Source organism: Drosophila melanogaster, chromosome 3R, assembly GCF_000001215.4.
Source record: "Drosophila melanogaster chromosome 3R".
NCBI classification, from domain to species: Eukaryota; Metazoa; Arthropoda; class Insecta; order Diptera; family Drosophilidae; genus Drosophila; species Drosophila melanogaster.
In genome coordinates, this window is record NT_033777.3 from 24,377,706 (window position 1) to 24,401,967 (window position 24,262).

General features: G+C 40.7%; 5 protein-coding genes across 11 annotated transcripts in view; 2 read left to right on the forward strand and 3 right to left on the reverse strand.

The window, feature by feature from the left end:
• Positions 1–5,214: 5,214 nt before the first annotated feature.
• Positions 5,215–7,347, reverse strand: CG17780 (uncharacterized protein). Of its 2 annotated transcripts, NM_170143.2 has the most exons (5): positions 6,910–7,347; positions 6,657–6,832; positions 6,442–6,558; positions 5,825–6,178; positions 5,215–5,762 (listed from the first exon to the last, which is right to left on the reverse strand). In NM_170143.2, the coding sequence occupies exons 1-5, from the start codon at positions 7,177–7,179 to the stop codon at positions 5,642–5,644; spliced, it is 1,038 nt and encodes a 345-aa protein (NP_732995.1). In that variant the 5' UTR covers positions 7,180–7,347; the 3' UTR covers positions 5,215–5,641. The 2 variants fall into 2 exon arrangements, with proteins under 2 accessions (NP_732995.1, NP_651259.1); NM_143002.2 differs by lacking the exon at positions 5,825–6,178.
• A 1,051-nt stretch (positions 7,348–8,398) lies between these two features.
• Positions 8,399–12,634, reverse strand: CG5768 (uncharacterized protein). Of its 3 annotated transcripts, NM_001382182.1 has the most exons (6): positions 12,333–12,634; positions 11,935–12,146; positions 9,174–9,366; positions 8,894–9,105; positions 8,661–8,771; positions 8,399–8,598 (listed from the first exon to the last, which is right to left on the reverse strand). In NM_001382182.1, exons 1-6 carry the CDS (start codon positions 12,618–12,620, stop codon positions 8,421–8,423), a joined length of 1,194 nt encoding a protein of 397 aa, NP_001369031.1. In that variant the 5' UTR covers positions 12,621–12,634; the 3' UTR covers positions 8,399–8,420. The 3 variants fall into 3 exon arrangements, with proteins under 3 accessions (NP_001369031.1, NP_732997.3, NP_651260.3); NM_170144.3 differs by lacking the exons at positions 9,174–9,366; positions 11,935–12,146; NM_143003.2 differs by lacking the exons at positions 8,894–9,105; positions 9,174–9,366.
• Positions 12,635–12,812: 178 nt separating this feature from the next.
• Positions 12,813–14,165, forward strand: CG13615 (uncharacterized protein). Its single transcript, NM_143004.4, has 3 exons — positions 12,813–13,081; positions 13,156–13,688; positions 13,755–14,165. Exons 1-3 carry the CDS (start codon positions 12,887–12,889, stop codon positions 14,020–14,022), a joined length of 996 nt encoding a protein of 331 aa, NP_651261.2. The 5' UTR covers positions 12,813–12,886; the 3' UTR covers positions 14,023–14,165.
• Positions 14,166–15,183: 1,018 nt separating this feature from the next.
• Positions 15,184–16,057, forward strand: CG13616 (uncharacterized protein). 2 transcript variants are annotated; one of them, NM_001300575.1, is made up of 3 exons: positions 15,184–15,393; positions 15,455–15,663; positions 15,725–16,057. In NM_001300575.1, the coding sequence occupies exons 1-2, from the start codon at positions 15,218–15,220 to the stop codon at positions 15,468–15,470; spliced, it is 192 nt and encodes a 63-aa protein (NP_001287504.1). In that variant the 5' UTR covers positions 15,184–15,217; the 3' UTR covers positions 15,471–15,663; positions 15,725–16,057. The 2 variants fall into 2 exon arrangements, with proteins under 2 accessions (NP_001287504.1, NP_651262.1); NM_143005.3 differs by having other exon boundaries at positions 15,184–15,391.
• Positions 16,058–16,190: 133 nt separating this feature from the next.
• The window catches only part of nAChRalpha1 (nicotinic Acetylcholine Receptor alpha1), a 63,262-nt gene continuing 55,190 nt past the window's right edge, over positions 16,191–24,262 (reverse strand). For 2 of the 3 annotated variants that reach the window (NM_079757.4, NM_001275987.1), the window contains exon 10: positions 23,392–24,240. In NM_079757.4, the coding sequence (NP_524481.2) occupies positions 24,034–24,240 (207 nt within the window). In that variant the 3' untranslated portion in view covers positions 23,392–24,033. Of the gene's footprint in view, positions 24,241–24,262 lie in introns of all 3 variants that reach the window. The other variant, NM_001275988.2, reaches the window with a different exon arrangement.

The window sequence follows — 24,262 nt, forward strand, 5'->3', positions numbered from 1 at the left end:
GTAGAATAAAAAATAATTAGGTTGAAAATCTCTTGAAGCAAGAAACCCACTTCTATGTATTTAATATTATTTTAGAGGCTTTTCGCTTCATAAACTAGTTCATTTAATGGTTTCTAGTGCACATTATTTATTACATTACATTACATTATGTTATTTTAAGAAACATTATTTTAAATTAGTTTCTCGAAATTCATGCTGTGTGCTCCTTTGCATTTGTCTTTTCGATTTCGAGATGCTGGTATTTTTATTGTCTCTGTTTTTTTTTTTTTTATTTTTGTGGCTGGTGCTCGTGTGAGATTTTTACTAATTTCCAACCAAGTTGAACTGTAAACAATGTCAGCAGAGAAACCAAATGAAAACAAATGCAGCTAGCAAAACACCGAGGGGCAAGGACGGGCGGGTGGCCGAGGTACAGGCGCTCCTCGCACTAACGAACAGCAGCAGTGTCGCAGCAGTGGCAAAAATTTTGCAGCATGCAAAACATTTGTCAAATGTAAATTAGCAAAGATGTGCGGAGGGTGGAAAGGTTCTGCTGCTTCTGCGGTTTTTTCCCCATGCCAGTGGCATCGCATGGTGGGAGGGGAGGAGGATGTGCGGATTAGGGGGCGGGACAGGATGTGGGCGGCTTAGGGGGCGGCGCTGAACGGGTGTTTGCCTGGTACAAATCGCATAAAATCACACTTAATGCCCGCAGGCAACATGCAGCATGTAAAAAGTGCAGCGAGGCGTGAATGTCGCTGGCACACAAACTTCTCCATGTGTGCGGGCATACACACACACGGAACACACACGCGGAGAAAATTAATTAAAATATTACATTTCACTAAAGAATCATTGATGATGAGTGAGTGGTGAATCTTTTGAAATATTTAGTAGAGCATTATCTAATGCTTTTTAGCTCATTAACTGAGTATAATTGCCTTTTACCGATAAGTTTAGCCAATTAAACATACAATATATTGGCCATGGTATTTATTATTTTTTCCAGTGAACTCACGCACATTCACATGCTCAAGCGGCGGTGCAATGTTGCAGCTGAACGCAAATGCGGAAGCATTAACATGGTCACACCCCTTCCTGCTCCTCGGATGCGTCCTCCTGTTTGCGTCTATTGTTCGCAATTATCATGGAACGCAAAAGGCAATGCTTAATTTTTGTTATCCGAAACTTTTACTTCGCCCCCCCGCTGCACTCGCACACCCCCTGACCAAATAGCACAAAAAAAAAAACTCACAAAAAAAAACAATGATAAAAAATATGCAAAAGTACAAGTCAAACTTTAATAAGCGCCATTTCTGCTCTCCGTGTCGTTCTCGTTTGGTTTTTGGTTGGCTTCTGGTCCACACGGCGTATGAGCAATTTGCATTTGTTTGCGCCACGTCCTTTTGGATCCTTTGGGGGACCAAACAAAGTTCTAGGCGATGCTCTCAAGTGAATTTTATCGCACCCAGATAGCAAACAAAACAAGTTTGCATTTGTATGCGAGGTAGAGCCTTAAGCAAATTCAAGTTATAATTAAATTTTGGAAATGCAAAGGCACAGATGACATCTGAAAAAAAAGTGCCTCCAAGAATTCCGAGTCCTTGAATTAGATTAAAAAATGCTGGTCTTTAACAAATGATGCCCATAGCACTGTTGAATGTTCTACCAGATAAGTACAGAATTATGAACTTCAAGAAAGTTCTACTTTAAATCATGATCTATGGCTTAGCACTCCTCCTTTGGAGTCACTGACTTTGAAATTATTTCACACCTGAGTGTGAAGTCCAATGAACTTCTGCAGCCAGAAACTTAACGGGAACCCTATTTCGTCATGAGATTGTTACCATTTCAGTTGAAAATATGGGACAGTTGGCTAATGTAATTAGCACCTTGGCTTAATCACTCAAAAGAAATTAGCAAAAATGTGCGCTACACCTTTTATTTATATTTTCGAGCTGTCTGGCTATGGCTATGGTTGTTGCTGTACAGCTGTTGGATTCAGCATTTTAATTATGTCAAATTTACTCAGCTTTACGCTGCTCTTCTGGCTACCATTTCAGTAGCAGCTCTTTCTCTGTAATTTCCGCTGCTGTTTCTGCCGTTGTTAGCTGGCAAATGTCAGCAGCCAATTAGGAGGAGGAGTGAGCCAAAGGATGTGCCGCTGCGTCTTCGTCATCGCGAGTCAGTCAATGTCACTCTGTCGCTGTCCACCGGCGCAGTTGCCCCACTCAAAGTCCCAAACTCCCCAGCCAGCCTTCCCAGCCAGCTTTACCAGCCAACCAGCCAACTGGGCTAATCGGGGGATTTTGGATGCCAATGCCACTCCAGCGCCTGTCTTGGCCTTGTCATCATTTGCATAAGAAATTTATCTCAATGAGTAGCTAATTGGGAAATTGTGACATGCCCGCTCTGCACCATCGCCACCCCTGTGTGTTGCTCCTGCCCAGAATCTCTGCCCCAGTTCCCCTAAGTCAACAAAAGGGCTGCGCAAATCCATGGCACGTTAGTTTTATTGCACTAATCCTTGAACTAATTTGGGGAGGCGGCAGCGAGAGTGATTCGCTGATGCTGAGAGTCTTGGGATTTTAAAATTAAGTCTGGTCTAGGCATATTGGTTTTTATAATGGCAACCATAAGAATAGGAACGTATAAAATAGAAGTGCTTTAAGATAGCAGTAAAAACTATAAAATATTTAATTTATTGGTACTACTAATTAAGTCATAAATCATTTATAGTATTTTGTAGCTGTTGCTATTCGCTCGACCGGCATTGTCTAGAGCGCGGCAATCAGCGTTTGACTAACTAATTGCGTATACGCCATGCTCTCTGCCGTATCATAGACGGTTTAATTTAGACACACACACACACAGATACGCACACGCGATCCTGGCCACAAACTGAATTGGCTAACTGAGCTCATTAGCAGCCGCTGTCAGGGTCCATATTCCCTATCTCAAATTCCTCCCCCTCCATCAATCTATAAGGATAGGCATGTAGGATAGATAGAAAGCCAGCAGGGAGTGCGGTACCCTATAGCCCCAACCAAGCAATTACATATTCGATAATGTGAGGCAAACCAAATGAAATTAATTGCACATTTTAATTGACAACGCATCAAATCAATTTGCATGCCAGTCACTCCACCTCCGTGTTCGATTAATGAATGAATGAGTGTGGCATGCAGATGAATGCAACAGCGCCAACTGAATGGGCTTTTCCACCCAGACGTCAGCCCTTTTCGCATGCATAATGAGCCAGTCCAGCAAACCAGATGCGCATTTCGCAGGTCCTTGACGGCCAATAAATTACCCGAGCTGGGCTCTAATCTCGTCCATATTGTTTTGGGCCAAAATCCCACGGACACGTAACATTGTATCTGTATGGTAGGGGGGCCGAAATAACTTACCACACCTGTCGGGTAATATTAATTTTGGATGTCGAATAGCCGTTTAGCTGTAAATTGCCTATTTTCCTAAGTAATTAAAATGGCTTTCATGCTGACAATTAAAATATTTATTTGCGCTTAGTAGCAAGCGAGTTTTTATTATTTCGCATTTTGGGCAACAGCAAAATGCTTTTATCTTTTCAACAATTTATTGACTTTCATTCATTTGGCAAGTGCTTTGCATTGTAAAAAGGTCACAAATTGTATTAAAATAAATAAATAAATAATTGGCAGATCGAGTAAGAGAACTAAATAAAATTGCAAAGTGCCAGGCTATCAGATTTAATTCGGGGCAATTAAAAATTGTTATTTTTTATTGGATTGGATTTCACGCATTGCATTTTGAATACAAATAAATTGGCGTTTTATTTACAATGTTAGCAGTCAATAATGCTTTAAATCTATGTATATTTATGGTGATTTCATTTGCTTACTGATCATTGACTAAAGTTGGTTTAGCAGTTACTATTTTTTTACTAGTACCCGCCATTAGTTGTCACTTGCCATAAGAATTGCATGCATTTCCAGGTTATTATGCAATTAATTGTGATTGAAAAATACACAGCATCAAAGCTAGCAAAAAGTTACAAAGAATTAATTCCCAATAATTCTCAGTAAATTAAATTCCTTCATTTTTCAAATAAGCCATTAAGAAGATTACAGAAGACTTAAAATATAAATAGTTTGATGTGTGGTAAGCAGATACTTAAAATGTTTAATATTTGAAGATTGAATTCTATAGTTTTCAATAATAATATAGAATACTAATTATTTCGTACAAATGGATTAAAGCTCCTTAGGCCGATTTTAAGGATGCATGTGTGTGGATCGAGTAAGGTCACTTCCAGTGCCCAGTTGACCTCTTGATGCAGCAATTCAACGCACGCCAAGATAATTAATACTTGATTAAGGCTGGGAAAGGAACGCGCTGCTTCGTGTGCATTTAACAACATGTGTATTTTTCACCTTTTCTTAAGTGGGACAAAGTTGTGGCCCAATAAACTCTTAAAGTTTTGCGGTCAATGTCCCGGTGGGTGGAGGACTCCTCCATCTACGATACGTGTATCCTTGTGGCAAAGTTCTGACTCGAGTGCTCCCGCCCGCAACTGCAATTTAATGTCCTTGTACGCGTGCATGTAATTTATGTTTTTCAACTTAATTAAAGTTAATTCTTAATGCCGCTGCGGTGGGCGACAGGTTTTCCTTGGGGGGCGTGGCAAGTGCATCAAAGGCTGCCGCAAACATTTTAACACCACTCGGCATTTTCGTGCTGATGACATTAAACAGCTGGAACACTTTTGTCATGCAACGAGGTCAACAAGGGCCAGCGAATCCTTGGTATCCCTTTTTTTTTTTTGGTTTTTTGTTCGCTGCCTTTTCCCAACTGCTCATTTTCAGCTGTTTAATAAAAATGCCAATTAAATGCATGTCGCTGATTGCCACACGCAGCATCAGTGGCTGCCGGAAAAACAGAAACACTCATCCAAAACCTGCAAATGGCACACAAGTTAATTATAAATTGCAAATGGCACCAACACCAAATAAATATCATCAGCAGCCACAAGCACTTATAGAAGGCTCTCCACAAAAATCTGGAAAATCTTGAAAATAGCAATGCTATTTAATGTCCAACATTTTGGATATTAATAACGAATATAAAAATGTAGTAGTACTTGTAAAACTTGAATATTAAATCATTGAAACTAAAACTTTTTATGTTTTAGTTTCCCCTTTGTATGTATACCCCGTCAAAGGGTATTAAACATAACTCAAATGAAGTTGAAATGAAGTTTTAAATTTTTATTAAAAACGCGCTGAATTAACAATCGTATTGTGGTATATTGTGCCATGGTACGAGCTTCAATATTTAATCACCCCAGGCTTCAATCACTTTGAAGTGCTTTTATTACTATCAGTATTATTATTTTAGGCAATCAGTCCGTCAGTTTTCTGGATCTATTTATTTGTTTTGATGTGCAATTCAATCTGTGTCTTGTTTATTTTATGTAGCTCAAAAAAACAAACCAGTTCAATCTACAGTTCCGTCATTTGCCAGATGTTCAGTGAAGGTTTTCTGTTTCGAAAAATACATTTATATTCGTAAAAGGGTCGTCAGTTTAACATCAAGTGCAACATACTTATTTTTTAAATTATCTCTATAAATCTATTCATATTTATTTGGCCAATCTGTTCTCTTTTCCAATTGCTTAGTGCTAAACATCATCGGTGTATGGGGATATGCTGTCGAAACTCAATGGACAATGGCTGTGCATGATTTGCTCGCAGTTCTCCTCCCGCAGATGCGGCATATGCCGCTTGTCGTGCTCATCCAGTCTGCAATTAAGTAAAGTGTGTGGTTGGGCGCATTAATGCACATACGACTGTCAGGCACTTACGTAAATACGTATTTCAAGAGCTTAAACAAAAATCCCTGACCATGATCCCCGGCCAGGGCGGTGCAATAGGCCTTCAGGACACACGCACGTCCATCCAGGCCACTGCGATCAATCAGCTCGTGGAGCAACTCGTAGGTGTCCCTGCGAAAGGGTCTATTCTCCCTTTTGACCAACACCGGCGTATTGGCTCGAAAGCCATAGCCATGAGCCCACACAATCGGCGATTTGATCACATTGTTTTTGGCATTTACGCGGAACTTTAAGGGGGAGTTAATATATGTATTGACTATAACTTGAAATATACCCACAAATATACGAGTTGTCTCTATAATATCCAAATATCGCTTGGCTCGACTATGGATGGCAGTGGAATTTTGATCTTGGCCTGCCACCAGGGTCAGAAAAGTTAGAACTAGACCCAAGCGAACCGTGACCATTGTAACCAATGTAAGAACTCAACTAACTAACAGCAAAGAATGGGGAATGGAAAGCATACGATTGTTCTTAACTCAAATCAAAACAGGTTTCTTTTTGTTCATAGACTTATGATTATAATGCTAATTAAAGGCCAAACTGGGTCCATCTCACGTGGAAAATGGAGCGTATGATCGACTTACCGGAATATCAATTTAAGCATTTTGAAAAGCATTCCGCTCTTTTGCTTGGGATTATCCACATCGTTAATGGCAGTGCAGAACGACTTCAGCATGCAAGCTCGACCATCGAAGCCATGTCTATAAGAAAAAACGATAATAGATTTAATAAATTATAAAATATAGTTTAGTAGTATACTGAAAATGCAAAGAGATAGAAATGGCAATAGAAAACGTACCCATCCAGAGCAGTCTCCAGTTTTGAGAAGAGGTCCCTCTTGAACAGGCGAAAAAAGACGGCATTATCCTTCTTCTGCTCCTCGATGGATGGAAAGGGATAATTGGCACGGAAGCCATAGCCGTAGGCATACAGAGTGTTGATTGTCCACAGATTGTTCTTGCCGTTGGTACGCCACTGCAGGACATCGAAGGGAGCCAATTAAAACTGGACACCATACACCTACCATATGCAAGTATGCATCATATACGCACCGACATACGTGATCCCTTGCTGAATTGAAGATAACGCTTGCCGCGACGCAGAATCCTTGTGGAATTGCCGGATGCGGAATCAAAGTCGGAGCTGGGAATATTGCTGGTCGATGGACTGACCATGTGGCTATCGAAATGTTTGGACAGTGGACTGAGCCCCTCGAAATTGTCAACGGGTTGGGGTTGAGTGACGGGCGGATTGGACGCCGGTATGGGCACCACCAGGAGCAAGTGCAGCATCAGCAATGCCAACGCTGACAGGTGAGTCATGTTGCTGAATTTCCAAATGTTCACTAATTAATACTTTCAACTGCTAGGGATTTTCGCCCTGAAACTACTTCAATTTCTGACGTTTTTCCTGGCTTAATTGCCTCGCTCACATTGTTCGTCGTGGGTCTGGGTCTTGTGTCCAGTTCCAGTTCCCCTGGGCTACTGTTATAAGCTCGGATATATTTAATCTGGCTGACATAAATACGAGAGCCAAAAAGAGAAGCAAACAAACAAACAACAAACAATGAATTTGTTCTTGCTGGCGTTGCTTATTTATTTATTGCTCTGTGTGGTTCGGTGACATCTCGTGTCTTGGTCATTTTATCCATTCGGTCCATTCTGTCCGTTCTATCCATTCTGTCCACTCCATCCTGCTTCGGAATTCTAGTTTCTAGTTCTGGACATGACGTTTACTTGTTAACACTTTTCTTTCCATCTTTCGCTGAGCTGCTTCTTGTTGACGTCCCCAATTTACCCGTTTACCATTACAAATGGGGCCAGCATGGAGCATGCGGATGAGGTGTGAACACCTGGAAATGATTTTTTACGGCCGCGGATGAACTCCAGATTAGCAAGAATTAGTAGTAGTAACTACATTTAAATAAGTAAATATTTTTCTAGGTTATTGCTGTCGTTATAGGTTGATAAAAAGTTAAAATTATATATAAATTGGCTATTTTTCTGTCTTCATTCATTTTCTCATTTCATCCAACTCCAATTGTCAATTTACTATTCTGACAGATTTTATTACGCTCTAAATGTATTACAGCCCATATTTCTCGATGCCCAAATGATGGCTGTTTTTGGCCAATAGTCGTAAATATGTCAGCCGGTCTCCTAATTTTCACTCATTGTCTAAGACAATGCCAACTTTTCTTTTGATTGATTTCAATCGAACCAGCAGCAGCAAAGAAACTTTGGCCAATGTATTTTTATTTGACTCCAATTGGGGTTCGTTTGCCACTGGCAGGATGATAATGATGGACCAGAAGGTGTCAGGAGACCGACTTCCACATCAGTCAGCTGGAGTCGGCCCACAGCACACCATCAATTCCACTTGGCTGCGGAGGAGGGATGTCGCATGCCAACTTGCAGCTGGCCAGAAGATACATGAACTGTCATTTTTTAACCTGGCTCAACAAGTGCCCTTTTGCACTTCCCTTCGCAGTTCCCCCATCTCGATACGAAGTTGAAATTTAAAGGGAATTTGATGCGAAATACTTTTAGGAATCGGAAATTTATTAGGCGTAATAATTTTTCGGCGGTGTGGTATATTTTCCAAATGCCAGTTCCAGCAAAGAGAAATGACAATTGTACTGGGTGCAGTCGTCGGTATGAGCATTCCGATATGCCTGATCGTAGTGCACTATATCCGCATTCTCGTGCAGTTCCCGTGTGAAAATTCTCTGCTTTGGCAAGCTGTGGATATAGGAGGATATTAGAGAACTTCGAGTATTATTATTGCATTTTTTGGAACTTACCTGAATATGGTGCGAAGCATCTCGCCCACCATGCTCATCTTGGTGCGCTGGAAGTATTGACGACTTTCGCAGAGGGTTCTCAAGATGCAGTCACGTCCATTATAGCCCATGCTAAATGGGAAAGTAAAATTACAAAAAAAAGTTCAATGCTAGATTTCTATTAAAATAAAACATTAGTTATGTGCCATATGCACGGAAAGATCTACACCAATAATTCCGAAAATACCCCTTACTTATCTACAACTGCTTCGATCTGCCTGTAGATGGCGCTTCTCGACCTTCTACGCAGGACTGCTGGAGCCACAGGATGCGTGGCAAATCCGTGCAGATGCTGTAATACCCACGTGGTATTCGGCAGGTCATAAGCCACTCCCCAATTTAGGCCAAAACTGTTGTAGCCATAATACGGATTACCGATAATGCCCACGGTGAAGCAGACGGCCACCTGATCAATGAGACGGTCACAAAAGAGAACTCACTGCAGGAGGAGATTGTTCGGGACATGACACATACGGAAAACGAGGAGCCCTCGGGAAAGCTGAGATAGCGCTTCGGACGACTGAGCGCTCGCTGCCACCGGCGGTGCAACAGATGCGAGGATGTAACCAGAGACTCCGGCGAGGAGGCGAATGTGGATGTGGATGCGGTAGAGTCGTCAGCACGTTCCATCATAGTCATCAATGTTGGCGGTGACCATAAATCACGGCTGACATTACCCGGGAAAAACGAGGCAGCGACGTCGGGGAGCGTGGGCGTGGCATTTGTCGTTGCAATTAAATCGTAAATCAAAAACTTTGCAACAATTAAACGATAATTAAACAATGCGGGGTGCGCGTAAATCATGGCAGAAAAGAGAAGCAACGTGGCACGTGCCACTCGAGCAGGCGACTGAAAGCTGCAGACTGCAAACTGCAGTGGAAACTCCACTTCGGGACAAGACAATGCATCGGCTGGGCCAAAGGAAACTGGCCCAAGTGCAAATGTGTCAATTGTCCGTTAACGTTTAGAATGCTCTTCAGACACTTGCTGCAGTCACGTTTACAATAAACATGGCATCGGCCCAAAAGGTCGATGGGTGGCGGAGGAGAGCTTCCAGCATTCAACTTAATTGAATTGCCTGTGCCGACACTTGCAACTGCACCTCCCGCCCGCACCTGCACCTGCATTCCCATCCAACTGCATGCCCACCACCACCTGTCGATGCCAGGCGAAAGGTCGGAGTGCCTGGGCAAAGTCAAAGATGCGATGACAGAGATCGATGGGCTGGACGGCCATGAAGTCCATATTTGCCAACTCTGCTGCACGGCGAAAGTGCAGTGCAATATTAGTTCACACCTCGAGTGATTCAGGTGACTCTGGCTAGCTTGGTTTGGACTGAATAGAGTATGGGTAAAGTGCAAAATCATGCTGTTGAAAGGAACTTGGTGTGATTAAACATAAGTTTTTTTTAATAATAAGCCAAAATAAAATAAACTTTTTCTCTGATTAAATAATGACCACCACACAAACTGGCACACAATGAACTGCTTAAAGGAGTGTTCCACCACAAACTATAATTTCCAGGGGATTTTAAGCTTGGGAGTGGGAATAAATTTTTAGCCTCCCCTTCACGCCAAATTCCCCTTCCACTGAAATAGTGGCGGCTGTCAACTTGAATGCTGCGGCCAGTACGACAGGCGAGCAAACAAACAAACAACTTCATTAACCCCATAGGGCATACATCGCATACACAAGGACTCCCACTGCCAGTGCCAGTTCCAGTGCCATTGCCACATGCGAGTGTAGATGTATATATAGTATATATGCGGATATATATCCCGACATATCGGATAGAGGCAATTGAGGCCAGGGAAGGCGCTTAGCTGACCCATTAGAGGGAGAGGCGGTCGTAAACCAGAGGAGCCAATGCCAAAAGTCAGGGGCAAAATTGCCGGGCATCAATTGTGGGACGCTAAGCAAAACAGACAATCGAAAAGCGAAACCAATCGAGGGAAAACAATCATGAAACACAAGACGAGCGAACACATAGCACACAGGACAACAACACACATTTGAGATACAAGTCACCGAATTCCCGACACGTGAAGCTAAGGTCAAAGCCAGGGGAAAATCCTGCGGAGGATGGCAAAAGGAAGGGGCAGCCAGCCGGTCGAAGGACAAATATGGTAACTTTCTGACGACCACTTGAAGCTTAGTCGATCCCAGGAATTGAGGCAGAAACTCAAGTCGTATCGAAAAGGGGCTCAAGTCCTTTGATTACCATGACAACGCCCATTACCGAATGTATCTCAACGTGCGGATGTGTGTGTGTGTGCGTGTGTGGGTGTGCGGATCGTTGATAAGGCATTTTACAGATTGCAGATAGTTTAACGGCCACCCGGCACATAACTCTGCCCCAATTACGGCCTAATTTGCTATGCATTTTTCGCATTGGCTCCAAGTTAAAGCTACCGGAACCGCAGACTTCAGACTCCCGACTCAGACGCACGGTCCTCTACGGATATTAAACTATTTCCGAAGCATACAAAAAGCCAATTTAAATGCTAATATAAAATACCAACATTTTATTATTATGCCATGAGCACGCATCGCAGAGTAGGGCGGTAATATGGGCGTTGTGGGTGGGTGGGCGTGGTCTGGTAGGGACAACGACCACTTTGGGTGCGAAGTTTCTTTGGTCGCATTGTGCGTGATAAGCCAAGTGGCTTGGCTGATTTTGGCAGCGCAAACAGGACGACGAGCAGGGTGTCCTGCCACTTGAGCCATGCAAAGTATCTACATATGAGTGGGTGGATACATCTGTTGAGAGCCATACAGTGCGTTTCGCAAATAAAAAGCCTCCAAAGTCATTAATCAGCGCGAATTTATGCGAGTAATTCAGGACTGCGACTGAGATGATTTACGTTTCTTAATTGTGCTAATAAATTATTATTACTGATAGGATACATTTAAATTATAGTTATCCAGTTTCTTTGATACATTAAACTATTTTCATTATTTGCTTAAACTTATCCTGTACTTGTGAAGTGAACTTTAATGTGCTCCCCAAATCGTTTTGTTTTATAAACTTAATGATTAGTTTATTCACTTTGGTAAGACCAACACAATAAAACACAATACATTTTAAATATTCTTTGTCTGCTCTGAAGGCGCTTTCAAATAGTTTGAGCCGAAGAAATCTCAACTTTGCCTCTATTTTCACACCCAAATGGACGTGAGATGGTCAAGTGCCTTTGACCCATCAATGCCGATCCATGAATCCCTGCCCACTCACCTGTCTATCATTGTCTCCAGGCGGCCATAGAGCTCACGTCGATGTCTGCGCTTGATTTGCGCCTGGGCCGATTTCTTTGTGGTCCACCCGTGGGCATTCTGCAGCACCCAGGTGACATTGGGCAAATCGTAGGCAACGCCCCAATTGATGCCCAAACTAAGGTACAGCAGGTTGGGGTTGCCAATAACACCGGTGGTCAGACAGACAGCGCCCTGGAACACGGCCACATAATTTAAATAAGTTAGCATAGTAGCATTTAAGTATTGTTGATTCCAACTGGACACAATCTTGTTTGCATGAGCATTCATTTGGATTGGTTTTTTTTAATTCCTATTATTTTTTTTTCCTGTGCATAAAGACGGCATGTTGTCCCATTGTTCGAGGGTTCGTTGACTCACCGATGCTGATGAACCCTGGGGAAAGGCCACAAAGCGCTTGCCTCTCGAGAGTTTCCGCTGCGACGATGGGGCCGCATGTGGTGTCAGTGGGTCCTGGTCCAAGTCCCGGTCGAAGTCCTGTGCGTTCCCCTGTGCGACGACGCTGTGTCCTGGCGGAGTCAGCGTGACATTGTTGACTTTGCCGGCTTCGTGACTTGTCGCCGGCGGAGCAAATTCATCCGGCAAACTGCTCTGGCATTCGCCCAAAAGCCATGCCGTGAACAAGAGTGTCAGCCAAGTCGCAGACATAATTCCAACTGAATCAATGATTTGGCCCTTGATTTCTACCATATTCCGTCCAGCGCTTTGTCTTAGCGTTCTATCAAAATGGCAACTTGTTAATTGAATTAGAGCCTGGCCAAGTGACCCCTTTCCATACTAATGCTTTGACCAAATAGCTGCTGCGTGCCGAATTGGATGGCCACGCGAACGGAATGTGAACACTGCTTGTTCAATCTGGAGTTAAGTGTCGATCCAGCAGCAGCCTGGTTCTTCAGTTCTCGGCCAGCTTCGCCATGGAAAACTTAATATGGCTTAGACTGGCGGTTTTGGCCATTTTAGTGGCCTTAGTTTCCGCAGGAAATGGTACCACTTCCCTAATCTGCAAGTCTAACTCCGGGAATAGGGGCGTGACTTACATGCACGAAAAGATCCATCTACTTCATCGCCAGAAGCGCTGGCTCACCTTCGAACTGGGATCTGCTCTAACGGTTAGTAAAATAGTCATTTAACTTTTAAATAATGGAAGTTATTTTACTTATACTTACTTTTGCTGATCACACAGGTGACTGCCAATTGCGGTAAGGCGATTCTAGATACGATACCCAGAGGACTTCTTTGGCTGGCAGAGATTACCAGTCTTTATGAACTACCTGCTGCCATTGAAGATTGGATACCCAGGCATGTAGGCAAGCCGAAGGCGAAGCTTCCGCCTCCACCTCCGCCACCGCCACCTCCTCCACCACCACCTCCTCCACCACCACCATCTCCACCTGGTGTTCCTGCCAATCCAGTTTCACTGCCACCACAACCCGTGATTGTGCCTCTGAATCCCGCAGATCCCATACAGTCCTTCTACTTCGCCTACCCGCAAGGCATTCCCACGCTGAGTCGCCGCAAATCCTATTCGCAGCAGTTGCAGATGGGATGTCCAGCCACCCATCTGGTCAAGGATATGTACGGAACCTACTACTGCCGACCATCGGCGATGTCCCGTCGTCTGAGAAGGGAACTGGAGAGCCAGGGTAGGAGGGTGATCAATGAGGCACAGAATCCGCACGGCATGCTCTTCGATCTGATATCCATAATGGCCACCATGTAAGGATTGACCCTTTTCTGTATAGTATGTGGGGAGACTTTCAGCTTTCCCATATCAACTTTCAGGTTTAATTACCAGCCCAACTACTGCGTGATGCGCACCCTGTGCGAGGCACGTCATCTGCTGGCTCCGCCGGGCCTAACGCTCTTCCACGACATCTTCCGCATCATGCTGCGCTACGTGCATCCGGAGATAGCCCACAAGCCCAAGTATCGGGAGGCCTTTACTGCCGGCCACTCGCTCCACAAATGCGCCAGTTTGTATGGACCACATTGCCGGCAGAGTTTTTTGCTGCTCATCAGCGAAAGGTTTCAGGAGAAATATGCGAGTTGATTGAATGAAATCGAAAATATGGAGAAAACGCCAATGAATTTATCGAAGTGCAAGGCCTCAGCTGACTGTTATGACACCCTATATGGAGTTAAGCGTTGCGTGTTCAATTTAATATAAACTTAAAGTGCAATAAACGGAATTGTAAATATGCAGCCCTTTTTTTTAATGCAGATTCTTGGAAATATCCATTAATTTTGGGTTTAAATTGGTGTGCAATTATACTTTTTAAGCTTCAATTGTTAATATGTTTTCTATTTGATAATAACTACCCATTATAATTAATTTTTAGAAGCCATGAACGGTTAATTAAAATATAATAATTTTAGTATTAAGAGTTCTTATTTACTTTTCGCTCAGTTTTGCCTTTAATTTCTTGCGTTTATTGAAGCTCATAACGATGTTAAAAAATCAATACCTTCGTGCATTAAGCTCGCACAAATTGTGTAATATTTCCACAGTTCAAACAATAAATACAAATGAAAAATGAGTGCATAAATTGATGAGCAAAAAAAAAAAAACGCATTTTATTGTGCGCCACAGCAGAAAGTTGAATGGAAATTAAGTAAATACTCGTACATCGACATTTTTATTGACCATTTTTTTTGGCCACTTTGTGGTGCGCTTCATCGAAAATTGCAGTGCATATGAGTTCGACTCTTTATCCGTTTTGATGTTTAAAATTATTAATGTTTTTTAGTATGACCGCTCGATATTAAGTAGCCGAACTGTGGTGACATAAATGTATATCTGCAGCTAAAGTAGGGTATGGAAACATTGATGGATTCCCAAGTGCATGGAACTCACTCTCCGGGGAGCCGAACTGCCAATTCCATAATTTGTGCTGTTTGTTTTTCGCTTCACAATGCTGACAATTGGAGTGGAAGTGGAAACAAAACAAGTGTATTTCCCACTGTTGACAGAAATTTACATGCTACAGCAATCAGTGTTGGCCGCATCGACGCACGATGGCCAAGGGGTTCGGAGATAGGGAAACTCAAACCCAATACCAATACCAATCCCATGGAGGAGGAGGAGGACCACCACCTAACAATGGGCACTTGTTAAAAGCGGACTTTGCAGTCAATCGCTAATCAGTGCAATCAACACGGCACTCGAACTAATAAGCCGCTATAGCGGCTGGTTCACATTTTCAGTTTGGTTTGGTCAGTTACCAACGGAACGTTCTACCGACAGCATGAGGCTCTCTCGAACTGGCCACTTCAGTTTGCTGGCACTTTGCCTCCTGCTGCACGAGGTGCAATCCCAGGTGATGTCCATGTCATCAGCTGCCAACCGGACAGGGGAGGTGACCAAAGTTCTGCGCCGGCACAAGCGTTATCTGGCATTTCCGGAGGGCTCATCGGTTTCGGTGTGAGTGTGTTGATGGCCAGTTGGTCAGTGAAGCGGCTCTAATGGAAGACATATCCTGCAGGGCGCCGTTTGCATGACGATCGGCATGATTGGCAATCCAGATGTTGACTATCTCAGCTGGGCGGTCAACTGGGGCGTGGCATACGATCTGCCCAACCATCAGTGGGTCATCCAACACGCCCATGGACTGAACGCCACCCTGGCCAAGGATACCATTAAGCGGCGATCCCGGCGAGCTTTTTACGATGAGGTGCAGTCTTTATTTGATAAGTGAGTGAAAATGAAGTCAAATTTATATAGTTTTGTACCCAATGAATTTTTTTTTGTGCAGCATGGGTTTCAATGGTCGTTCGTGTGTGGCTCGAGCTCTATGCGAAAGTGCCAAGTTCATGTTGCCGTCGGTGGAACGGGGAAACATGTTGCAGGAGTTGGTCAGGACTGTCTTTAGCCTGCCTCCCTCCCCGGTGGCTGCCCACGAACCACAAGCCCATCATCAGTATGATCGAATCTACCGTCGATCCAAGCGGAGCTCACGGGATTGCCATGAAATCTATCCAGGATGTCAGTTTTCACTACTGGCTTTGGCATTGGGCAAATATATGGCGGCCACAACCACGAAGTTTAGTTCATTTAACTATATGTGAAAGAAAAAATGATTTAATTGAAAAAAAAGAAAATAAAAAGGATTAACAATAATTAAACAGTTGTGGAATTTATTTACTATTTATTTTCGTATTTACTAAATCCCTTTACTCATTGATCCATTTCGAAATAAAAGACGGGCTGGTTTTTTTTTTAAAACAAATTATTTTCATTCTTCTTTATTTAATAACGCGTAACATTTATTTATATAGTAATTGTTTTCTTTTAATGTGTTGTCGTTTTTTAATTGTTTTCAATTTTAGTGTTGTTTTTTTTTCGCAATTGTTGCTATTATTTCAATTTGTTTTTGCGTTAGCTTAAGTTCGTTAATTAGTGTCTTACATTTAGGTTGTTAATGCATTTCCTTTTTATACTGTTGTTTTAGTCAACATATTTATGCTTCTATCGATTTCGTTTATTTTGTTAAATACCTTCGATTTGTTTGTGTATGATCTGGTAATTTTTGATCAATTTTCAATGTTCAATTGTTTGCTTGCTGGCTGCGCGTGAGTGTAATTAATTTAGTTTCGGTTTGTTATGTAATATGTTTGCGGTTTTGTTGTTCAAGAGAGTTTCGACTATATATTTAATATATATATAGTAATCATATATATATTTACGCACGTATTTGTTATGTGAAATGTAAATGCAACGCTTTTCCGTTTAAGTTTAAGTATCGTGTCACATTTATCTGAATTATACTGATGCACACAAATGTCCATTTTACCATCTCATTTTCTCAATAGGTTCGCATTTTGCTGATCTTGCTTTGATTTGCAGTGTCAAATTTAGCTTAGTCTATACTTAGTCGCGAGTATTTTACATAAATCGGATTATCGTTACTTAGCTAACTTACGTTATGCGATTCGATTTAACTAAATTTTCAATTTAGTCAAAATTGATTCTCGTGTAGAATTTTTAGCGAGCGCTTTTGGACGCCTAACTAAATGTTTACTCCATACTTGTATTTATATCTGGCTTTATTTTACTGCGTATATGTATGTATATTTATCGTTAATTATTTGGTTTTGGGTTTTATTTTTTTGTTGTTGAGCAATTTGCCGTTAGTTTGGCCCGTGGGCGCTTTACCTTTAACTTTAATATTCGTGGTGTTGTTTTCCCCAGTGAGTTGCAAGACTTTAAGATTTGCCATTTGCTTTGATTCGTTTTTCTTTTGAGTTAAAAATCTTGACGCTAAAATTGATTTTGGTTTTCATATCTCGATCGAACGAATTGAAAGAAAATTTACACGAAACTTGCAACGGAAGCACTTAAACCTAACGGCACCTAATTGTTAATACAAAAAATATACATACAAGTGTATATGCATAGTGTATACATACCTCCTAATGCCTATATACCCTTCAAATATATAGTTAGTACAATGCTTATATACTCGCCGGATTTGTAGTTTATGAATTTACACATTTGATGTTGGCTTTATCTAGCACACACACACACATGCAATGCCATTCACTCAATTTCATACACGAAACGCATACATACACAAGCATAAAATATTCGAGTATATTCGTGGATGTGTGGGTTTAGCTTAAGACTGTGTGTGTGTGTGTGTGTATTGTGCTGCTGGCGAATCTGCGGTTTTTTTTACGTCAACGATTGAAAACTTCTCTTTCGAATAATTGGATGTGCATCAAAAATAGATAGATTCAGCTAAAATACCATTGCATGCTTTTAGGCGCATTCGGGCACATATAATATGTGATTCTTTGCTCTATCGATTTCTGATGAACCTAGTAGTAGTTTGGAATCATTGAAAAAGCCAGGTTCTAACTAAACCAATTGTTTTGGCTTTGCTCTCGGAAATATTTTACAAAAGTGCGTGTCTGCTATAAATCATGGTTAAAACTCTAATTGCTCTGAAATGTGTACGCGTGTCGTGTGTCGGTGTCTAAATTTTCTAGCTGTCATTGAAACCGTTTTTAATGAATTAATTTATGTATTTTTTGATTTGCCTCGCTTCTGGACAACTTTGTAAAAGTTTGTTAGCCAAATAATACTGATCATTCGGCAGCTGTATGTACAAGACGAGCTTTAATGGAAATGGATCGATGTGCTGTGCCTAGAAATTCTGGAAAAGTGTAGTTCATCTATTGTCAGGTACTTGATTAGTTGCTGGGAACCGAATGGGGTCAGAGTTCAAGTGAGAGAGTGAGAGCGAGGAATGCTTCGTGGAAGGTGTCACAATTGAATATCCAGTTAACCCTAAAGAATTCCATGATTATTCGCTAATCGAGCTTGCAGAGTGCACTTTCAGTGTGTGTGTGTGTGTGTGTTTGGGCGTTTGATTGTGTGTGTTTCTATTTGTGTGTGTGTGTTAGTTTGCGCTTCAGATATTTAGCATTTCTGCATTAATCAGCGCCGCAGTTGCTTCCAATTCGATTTGTTTACTTGTTTAGCAATACGCAGACTTTGATTCTTGTTGTGTTTGCTACAAAAGACGACCTTTGATTGGAAGACATACGATTTTATGTTTTTTGAATCTCAGGGTCAAGCCGCATATTTATCAAATACCTCAATTTCCTGTTTACATCGTAATTAATTTGCTTCAGTTAGCCCATTTTGCTCGATTTCATATATTTTTTTGTTTAATAACTATTTTGCGTTTAACTAATTATGATAATTGTTAGTGCTAAGTGTGATTGGCCTTAAAATGGTTTTTCGTTTTGCTAAAATGAAACACATTATTGCCTGGTGTAAATGCCCCTATTAAAATTGAATGCAACGCGAATTATATCGAATTTCTTGGGAAATATCTAGTTATTTCAAGTATATCCTATAAGGGCATTATGCTCGGCAACTGTTGAGTAGTTTTCGTTACTAATCTCCTCAAATATTTTCCTGTGCTTTATCTAAGATTTGTGTGTGCTCACAAGTTCGTTGTCCTTTGTAACTGTAATCGGGAAATGAATTGTACTGGAATTAAATTCTTTTCGCTTGCTGAATGATCGATCGGTGATGGATCGGCGGTTGCCTCACAATATATATCTATATATACAGGTATGAACTGCTTCAACTGCGTGCTTCTTGTGTATGCATTGCTGTGTGTGTGTGTGTGTTTGGGTGTGGGGTTGTGTGTGTGTGTGTGTATGTCCTGTGGTGGTTACTTTAGTTATATACAGAATTATTGGTGAGTTGCCTATATAGTTAGTACTTAGCTTCAATGTTAACTTCGAGCCCCGATCTGCATGATCCTTACGACCCTTACGTGACTATAGCTCCTTCGCAAAGGATCTGTTTTCCATTTCCGTGGACACACTGCGAAAATTGTTTGCTCTTAACTAGTTCGTATATCATTATACTCGTACTCATATCATATATAGATGATACATATATATATATGTGTATATTTTCTATATGTTCTATTTGCATTTCATTTCGTCTTATTTGTGGCAGTATTTAAATTACACGGTTTCTTCTCGATTACCTAAATTAGCAGCTTAACTCTTCATATCAAGCACACTAAACATTTAGCTAGAAACCTAGGGAAAACTTGAACAGAATCGATTCGAAAAGGCAAATTCAAAATGTTTGACATTACTAGCATAATATACAGATACTCGCTAAATTCCATTTAATTTACTCGTTAATATTTATGAATCAATGTTGAAATGAACTGTACAACTATAGGTCCGATCGATCGTGAGTGGGATCGACAGACCGACTGATTGAGTGAATGAATGAACGATTGTTTGCTTGTCTGTTTGCTTGTTTGTTTGGGCGGTGCGTGTGTTTGTGTGTGTGCAGGACGAAGGACCGGCACACCCACACGCCCACACACCCACACAGAGTCAAACCTATTTGTTTATAACCTAAAAACACAACCAATGAGAGCATATACACTTCTATGTATTTGACGTTAATTCGATTTTGTTTTCTCGAGTGTCTTCACTATTCACTTTTCTTCCTTGTGTTTTGCATTATTTGGTAAAACGAGTTTTCATTTATTTCTCTATTTATTTAGTTTTTTGTTTTAGTTTGGCTTTAGCGTGTCGATTTCCCAAGTGAAACAATTTACAAAAATGGTTTTTTGTTGAAATGAATTTCATCTAATTGTTCTTCCACGCATCTCGCATTTTTTCAAATTTTTTTTTCGCATTTTGCGATTTTATATTTGCATAGTGACATTAGGTTTAAATATGCATAAATGTTTTATAGGGGTTTTACTCATTTAGTTTATTTTATTCACAGAAAAGTTACGCCATTTACTTGTCATTAGTTCTTTGTTTTCATTTCGCTTTGCTGCGTTTAAATATATTTAAATAGTTGATTGTCTAAAACTATAACAAAAGGTTTGTTAAGCTGGAAATCTGTACAAAATAGTTTAAAATTAAGAAGCTTACAGTAAATAGTCGATTCAACAATTTGTATGCATTCAAACAAAACTTATATCAGCACACTAAAACTATTTGAATAATTCCTAATGAACAAACATATTTAAAGCTTAAGCAAGTGTTAATTTAAATTTGTATAATATTTACAAGTCACACCAAAAATGGCTGATATTTTTTGCATATGATTCTGAAGTTTAAGTTAGATATTAACAAAATAATAGCCAATAACAAAGAGCCAATGTATCGTTATTTTACAAAATATATGTTTTATTTTTCCATTTGGTAATACCGGTTTGCCCTTTTGCTTTAAACTATTTGTTGTGTACGAAATTTTTTGTAATTCAATTTTGTCCTCTATGAATAATTTTTGCAATCAGTTTTTTTTTTGCATTGTGTCAGTGGTTATTCAGTTTTGCATTTTAAAAAGGTGTCATGTGTTGCATTCCATATTCTATGTATTTATGTGTGTGTTCTTTTTTTCTATATATACTTTATATTTTTCAGACTTTTTTATTTTATGCTTTTCGATACGGAAGTCGAGAATGTTGTCAAATAGTTTACGCACTTTTTTTCCATTTCAGTTAGCAACATTGTGTGTGTCAATTTTTTTTTAGTTTAAATTTTATAAGCTCAGTTTAATACTTTCAATATATGATGCACAATTGTATTTCCTGTTTGTGTAATAAATGAACGGGTATTTTTGTGGATTTTGTTGCTGCCTTTTTGCATTGTCCATTTAATCGATTTCATTTAAATGTGACATTGGTTTCATTCTAATTTAAGTCCTCGCATTTGTATTTAATTACTTGATTTATGATATTCCGACGTTTATTTTATAGGCTTTATAATACGTTTAGTTTAATAGCTAGATATTTAAAAAATGTTAACTGTTGATTTTTATGCACTTTACATTTTAATACACCCAAAACGGCATCCGCTATTTAGATTTTCCTGTTTAGTTTTCCTCTTTTTTTTATCGCTATCGTGTGCTTGTGTGTGTGTGTGTTTCTTTTTTGGCTGTGTGCATCGGAAAAAAATAGTTGATTATAAAATAATTTCAACTTTAAAATTTCCACCCAGTTCCGCCCAGAACAAGTCCGAAATTTATACCATTTTCCCGTCCAGCTCTTTGCCGCTTTTTCCGTGTGCTTAAACAGTGCCACATTCGTTGGCTTGGAAAACTATTTTAATTAATTCACACTAACAAATGTTGAATATTTTCGATTAGGAATTTTAATTAAACTTTTGCCGCCTCGCACGCACAACTCTGCTGACGCAGCAGCAGAAGAGAGGCAACATTCAGACATTTCTCCTGGCAACAATGAGCAACACCCAGGCCGCTCGACAACCCTGGCAGTGGGCTCAGGGTTGCCGTTGTCGCTTGTCGCGACATTCTTTGCTAATAGTTTCCACAGATTTCACTTATGCTTGGCAAGTTATTGTTGCTGTAATGTGATTACACTGAGAGAATTGAAAAGATTGAATTTAATTGAAATAAGGTTTGGTTTTTTAATATTCAACAAAAGTAAGAGATATTCAGATTGAATCTAATATTTCAGTTTCAGTGCTTTTCCAATCGTGCGAGTGTAAGTATTTGTTTACTTTTTTGTTTTTTATTAACTCGCACACAGCTTCTTATGCACACAGCATGGCAAATTGCATTCCGCACTTAATTTGTTGCATGCCTTGCGGCGTTGCCACGCCCTCTTTCGCCCCAACACCGCCCATTTGGGCGCCGCCTCTGTCGAAAAAGCAGCGGTGGCTCTTGCATTTGCTTAATGTTTACTGTTCTTGTTGCTCTAGCGGCAGAAACTTTTCCAAAATCAATTAAAAATGCAAAGGCATAAATGAGGGGCAAGCGGGGCGTGTGGGCGTGGCAGTCAACCTTGTGGCAAGTTTCGTTTGCTTTGGCATTTAAATTGAAGGTGTTCTCTGTGTGCCACTCGACCGGAGCCATTGGAATGGCTAGAAACCAGAGCCGAGAACCCAGACCTCAGAGCTCAGAAGCCAGAACTCGGAGCTCAGAACGGTACTCGCGTGGCCCGTTGAAAGTAATTAAAAACTTTTATTTTAAATTGAACTTGCCAAAGGTTTCGGAACGCTCCGTATGCTCCAATGAATGCATAATGAGTGCCGAGAACTACAAAGGAGCTGCTTAAATAAACGGCAAGGGCGGAGTGGGTGGTTGGGTGGTTGGGAAACAATCAAAATCTAAATCGAAATCAAGTGAAAATGGAATTCGTATTAAACGCAATAATTTAATTGATTAAAAGGCTTCAAACTAAACAAATATCCATTCGCTTTAGTTATTGTTACTTGTGTTTACCGCCGTGTCTGTCTGTTTGTGTGCGTGTTTTTAATTGAAATTGTTTTGTGTTTTGACTAGCTGCAATCCTATAAATACGTATACGTACTCTATATATATTTATATGTATGCTTGCACGATATAATATATATTTATGTACGCTTGTGTGTGTGTGTTGGTTGCTCGTGTGTTTAGTAAAAATGTGTGACTTTAAAAATGTGACGACGACTCGCTTGTATCGACATTCAACTAAATTTATTTCAGAATTTCGCGCTTCTTACGAGCCGATTTGTCGGACCTCGTGTTTGTTTTAATATTAAATTTAATTCAATACTAGATTTGCTTAGCTACCACTAGTTACGACTTATTGGCTAATTAAATATAGTTTATCGTATTTACTTCACTTATTTATGCTAAAAATAGATTGGAATTCAATGCGATTTAATTACACCCATTCTGCGTGGGCGCATTTCATCAGTGTTTTGTTTTTGCTCTGCTAAAAATAATGCGAAAAATATGCACAAATAAATAAACCATTAAAATTGATTTTCTTCTTCATATGTATGTATATTGTGGCACGCACACACTCACACAATCTCCAGCAGAAGCACCCACACTCACGCACTGAACACATGCAGTCAGATTTAAATTTAAAATGCAATTTTAAAACATTTTCATTTGTTTTTGCTTCTTTTTGTTAGCTTTGTTGCTTTGTGTTGTGTGGAACTTTATAACTAAAAGATGTAACAAGGAACTTTTTGGCGCTCAAAAATACAATATAACTTACAAAACTCCATACGCTTTTTACAACACTGGTTCGGGAACCACCTAAACATCTTCGACCACACAATCATACATCAAGTACATCAAAAAACTTACAAACTAATCTCCGCTCCGCAGCGATCTTGTGGCTTGCGTCGCTGTCCAGCACTGTCACGGTTAATCAACACTACAACCCCATCAAATTACATTACATACATATTTTGATCAACTGCTCCAAAAACTTGCCTCCATTCGATTGTATCTCAATTCATTTCGCAATGTTCACTTCACTCGCCTCGCGCACATTTACGATGGGCTCCACGAGTCATCCGTTTCGTTGGTGCTGCCAACACTACTCACAATAACCTTTACAGCACTGCCGATGACACTGCCACTGTCACTGGCGTTGCTCATACTGATGCTGCTGCTGCTGCTGTTAGTGTTGTACAACGCCGAGGAAATACTCATGGTTTGGCTCATCGTATATTATCCACGATCATCGTCGCGAGCGGCGAACAGGGTCCGCAGCGAGCTGATGATTAGATTCCACCAGCCAGCCGCGAACCCAAGTGGTCGCTATAAGGTGTTCTCGCTGCCCATCTTGAGCAGCTCGAACTTCTTCTTGGCAATCTTCGAGTAGAGTATATCGATCGGCTGCGATTGGTCGTACAAGCTGGGAGCCTGCAGGATAATCAGCGCTGTGCCGACCACGCAAGCGATCGCGAAGATCCACAGAAACATACGATCCAATACCATGGCAACGTACTTCCAGTCCTCTTCCACCTGAAAGGTGCGGAAATAAAGT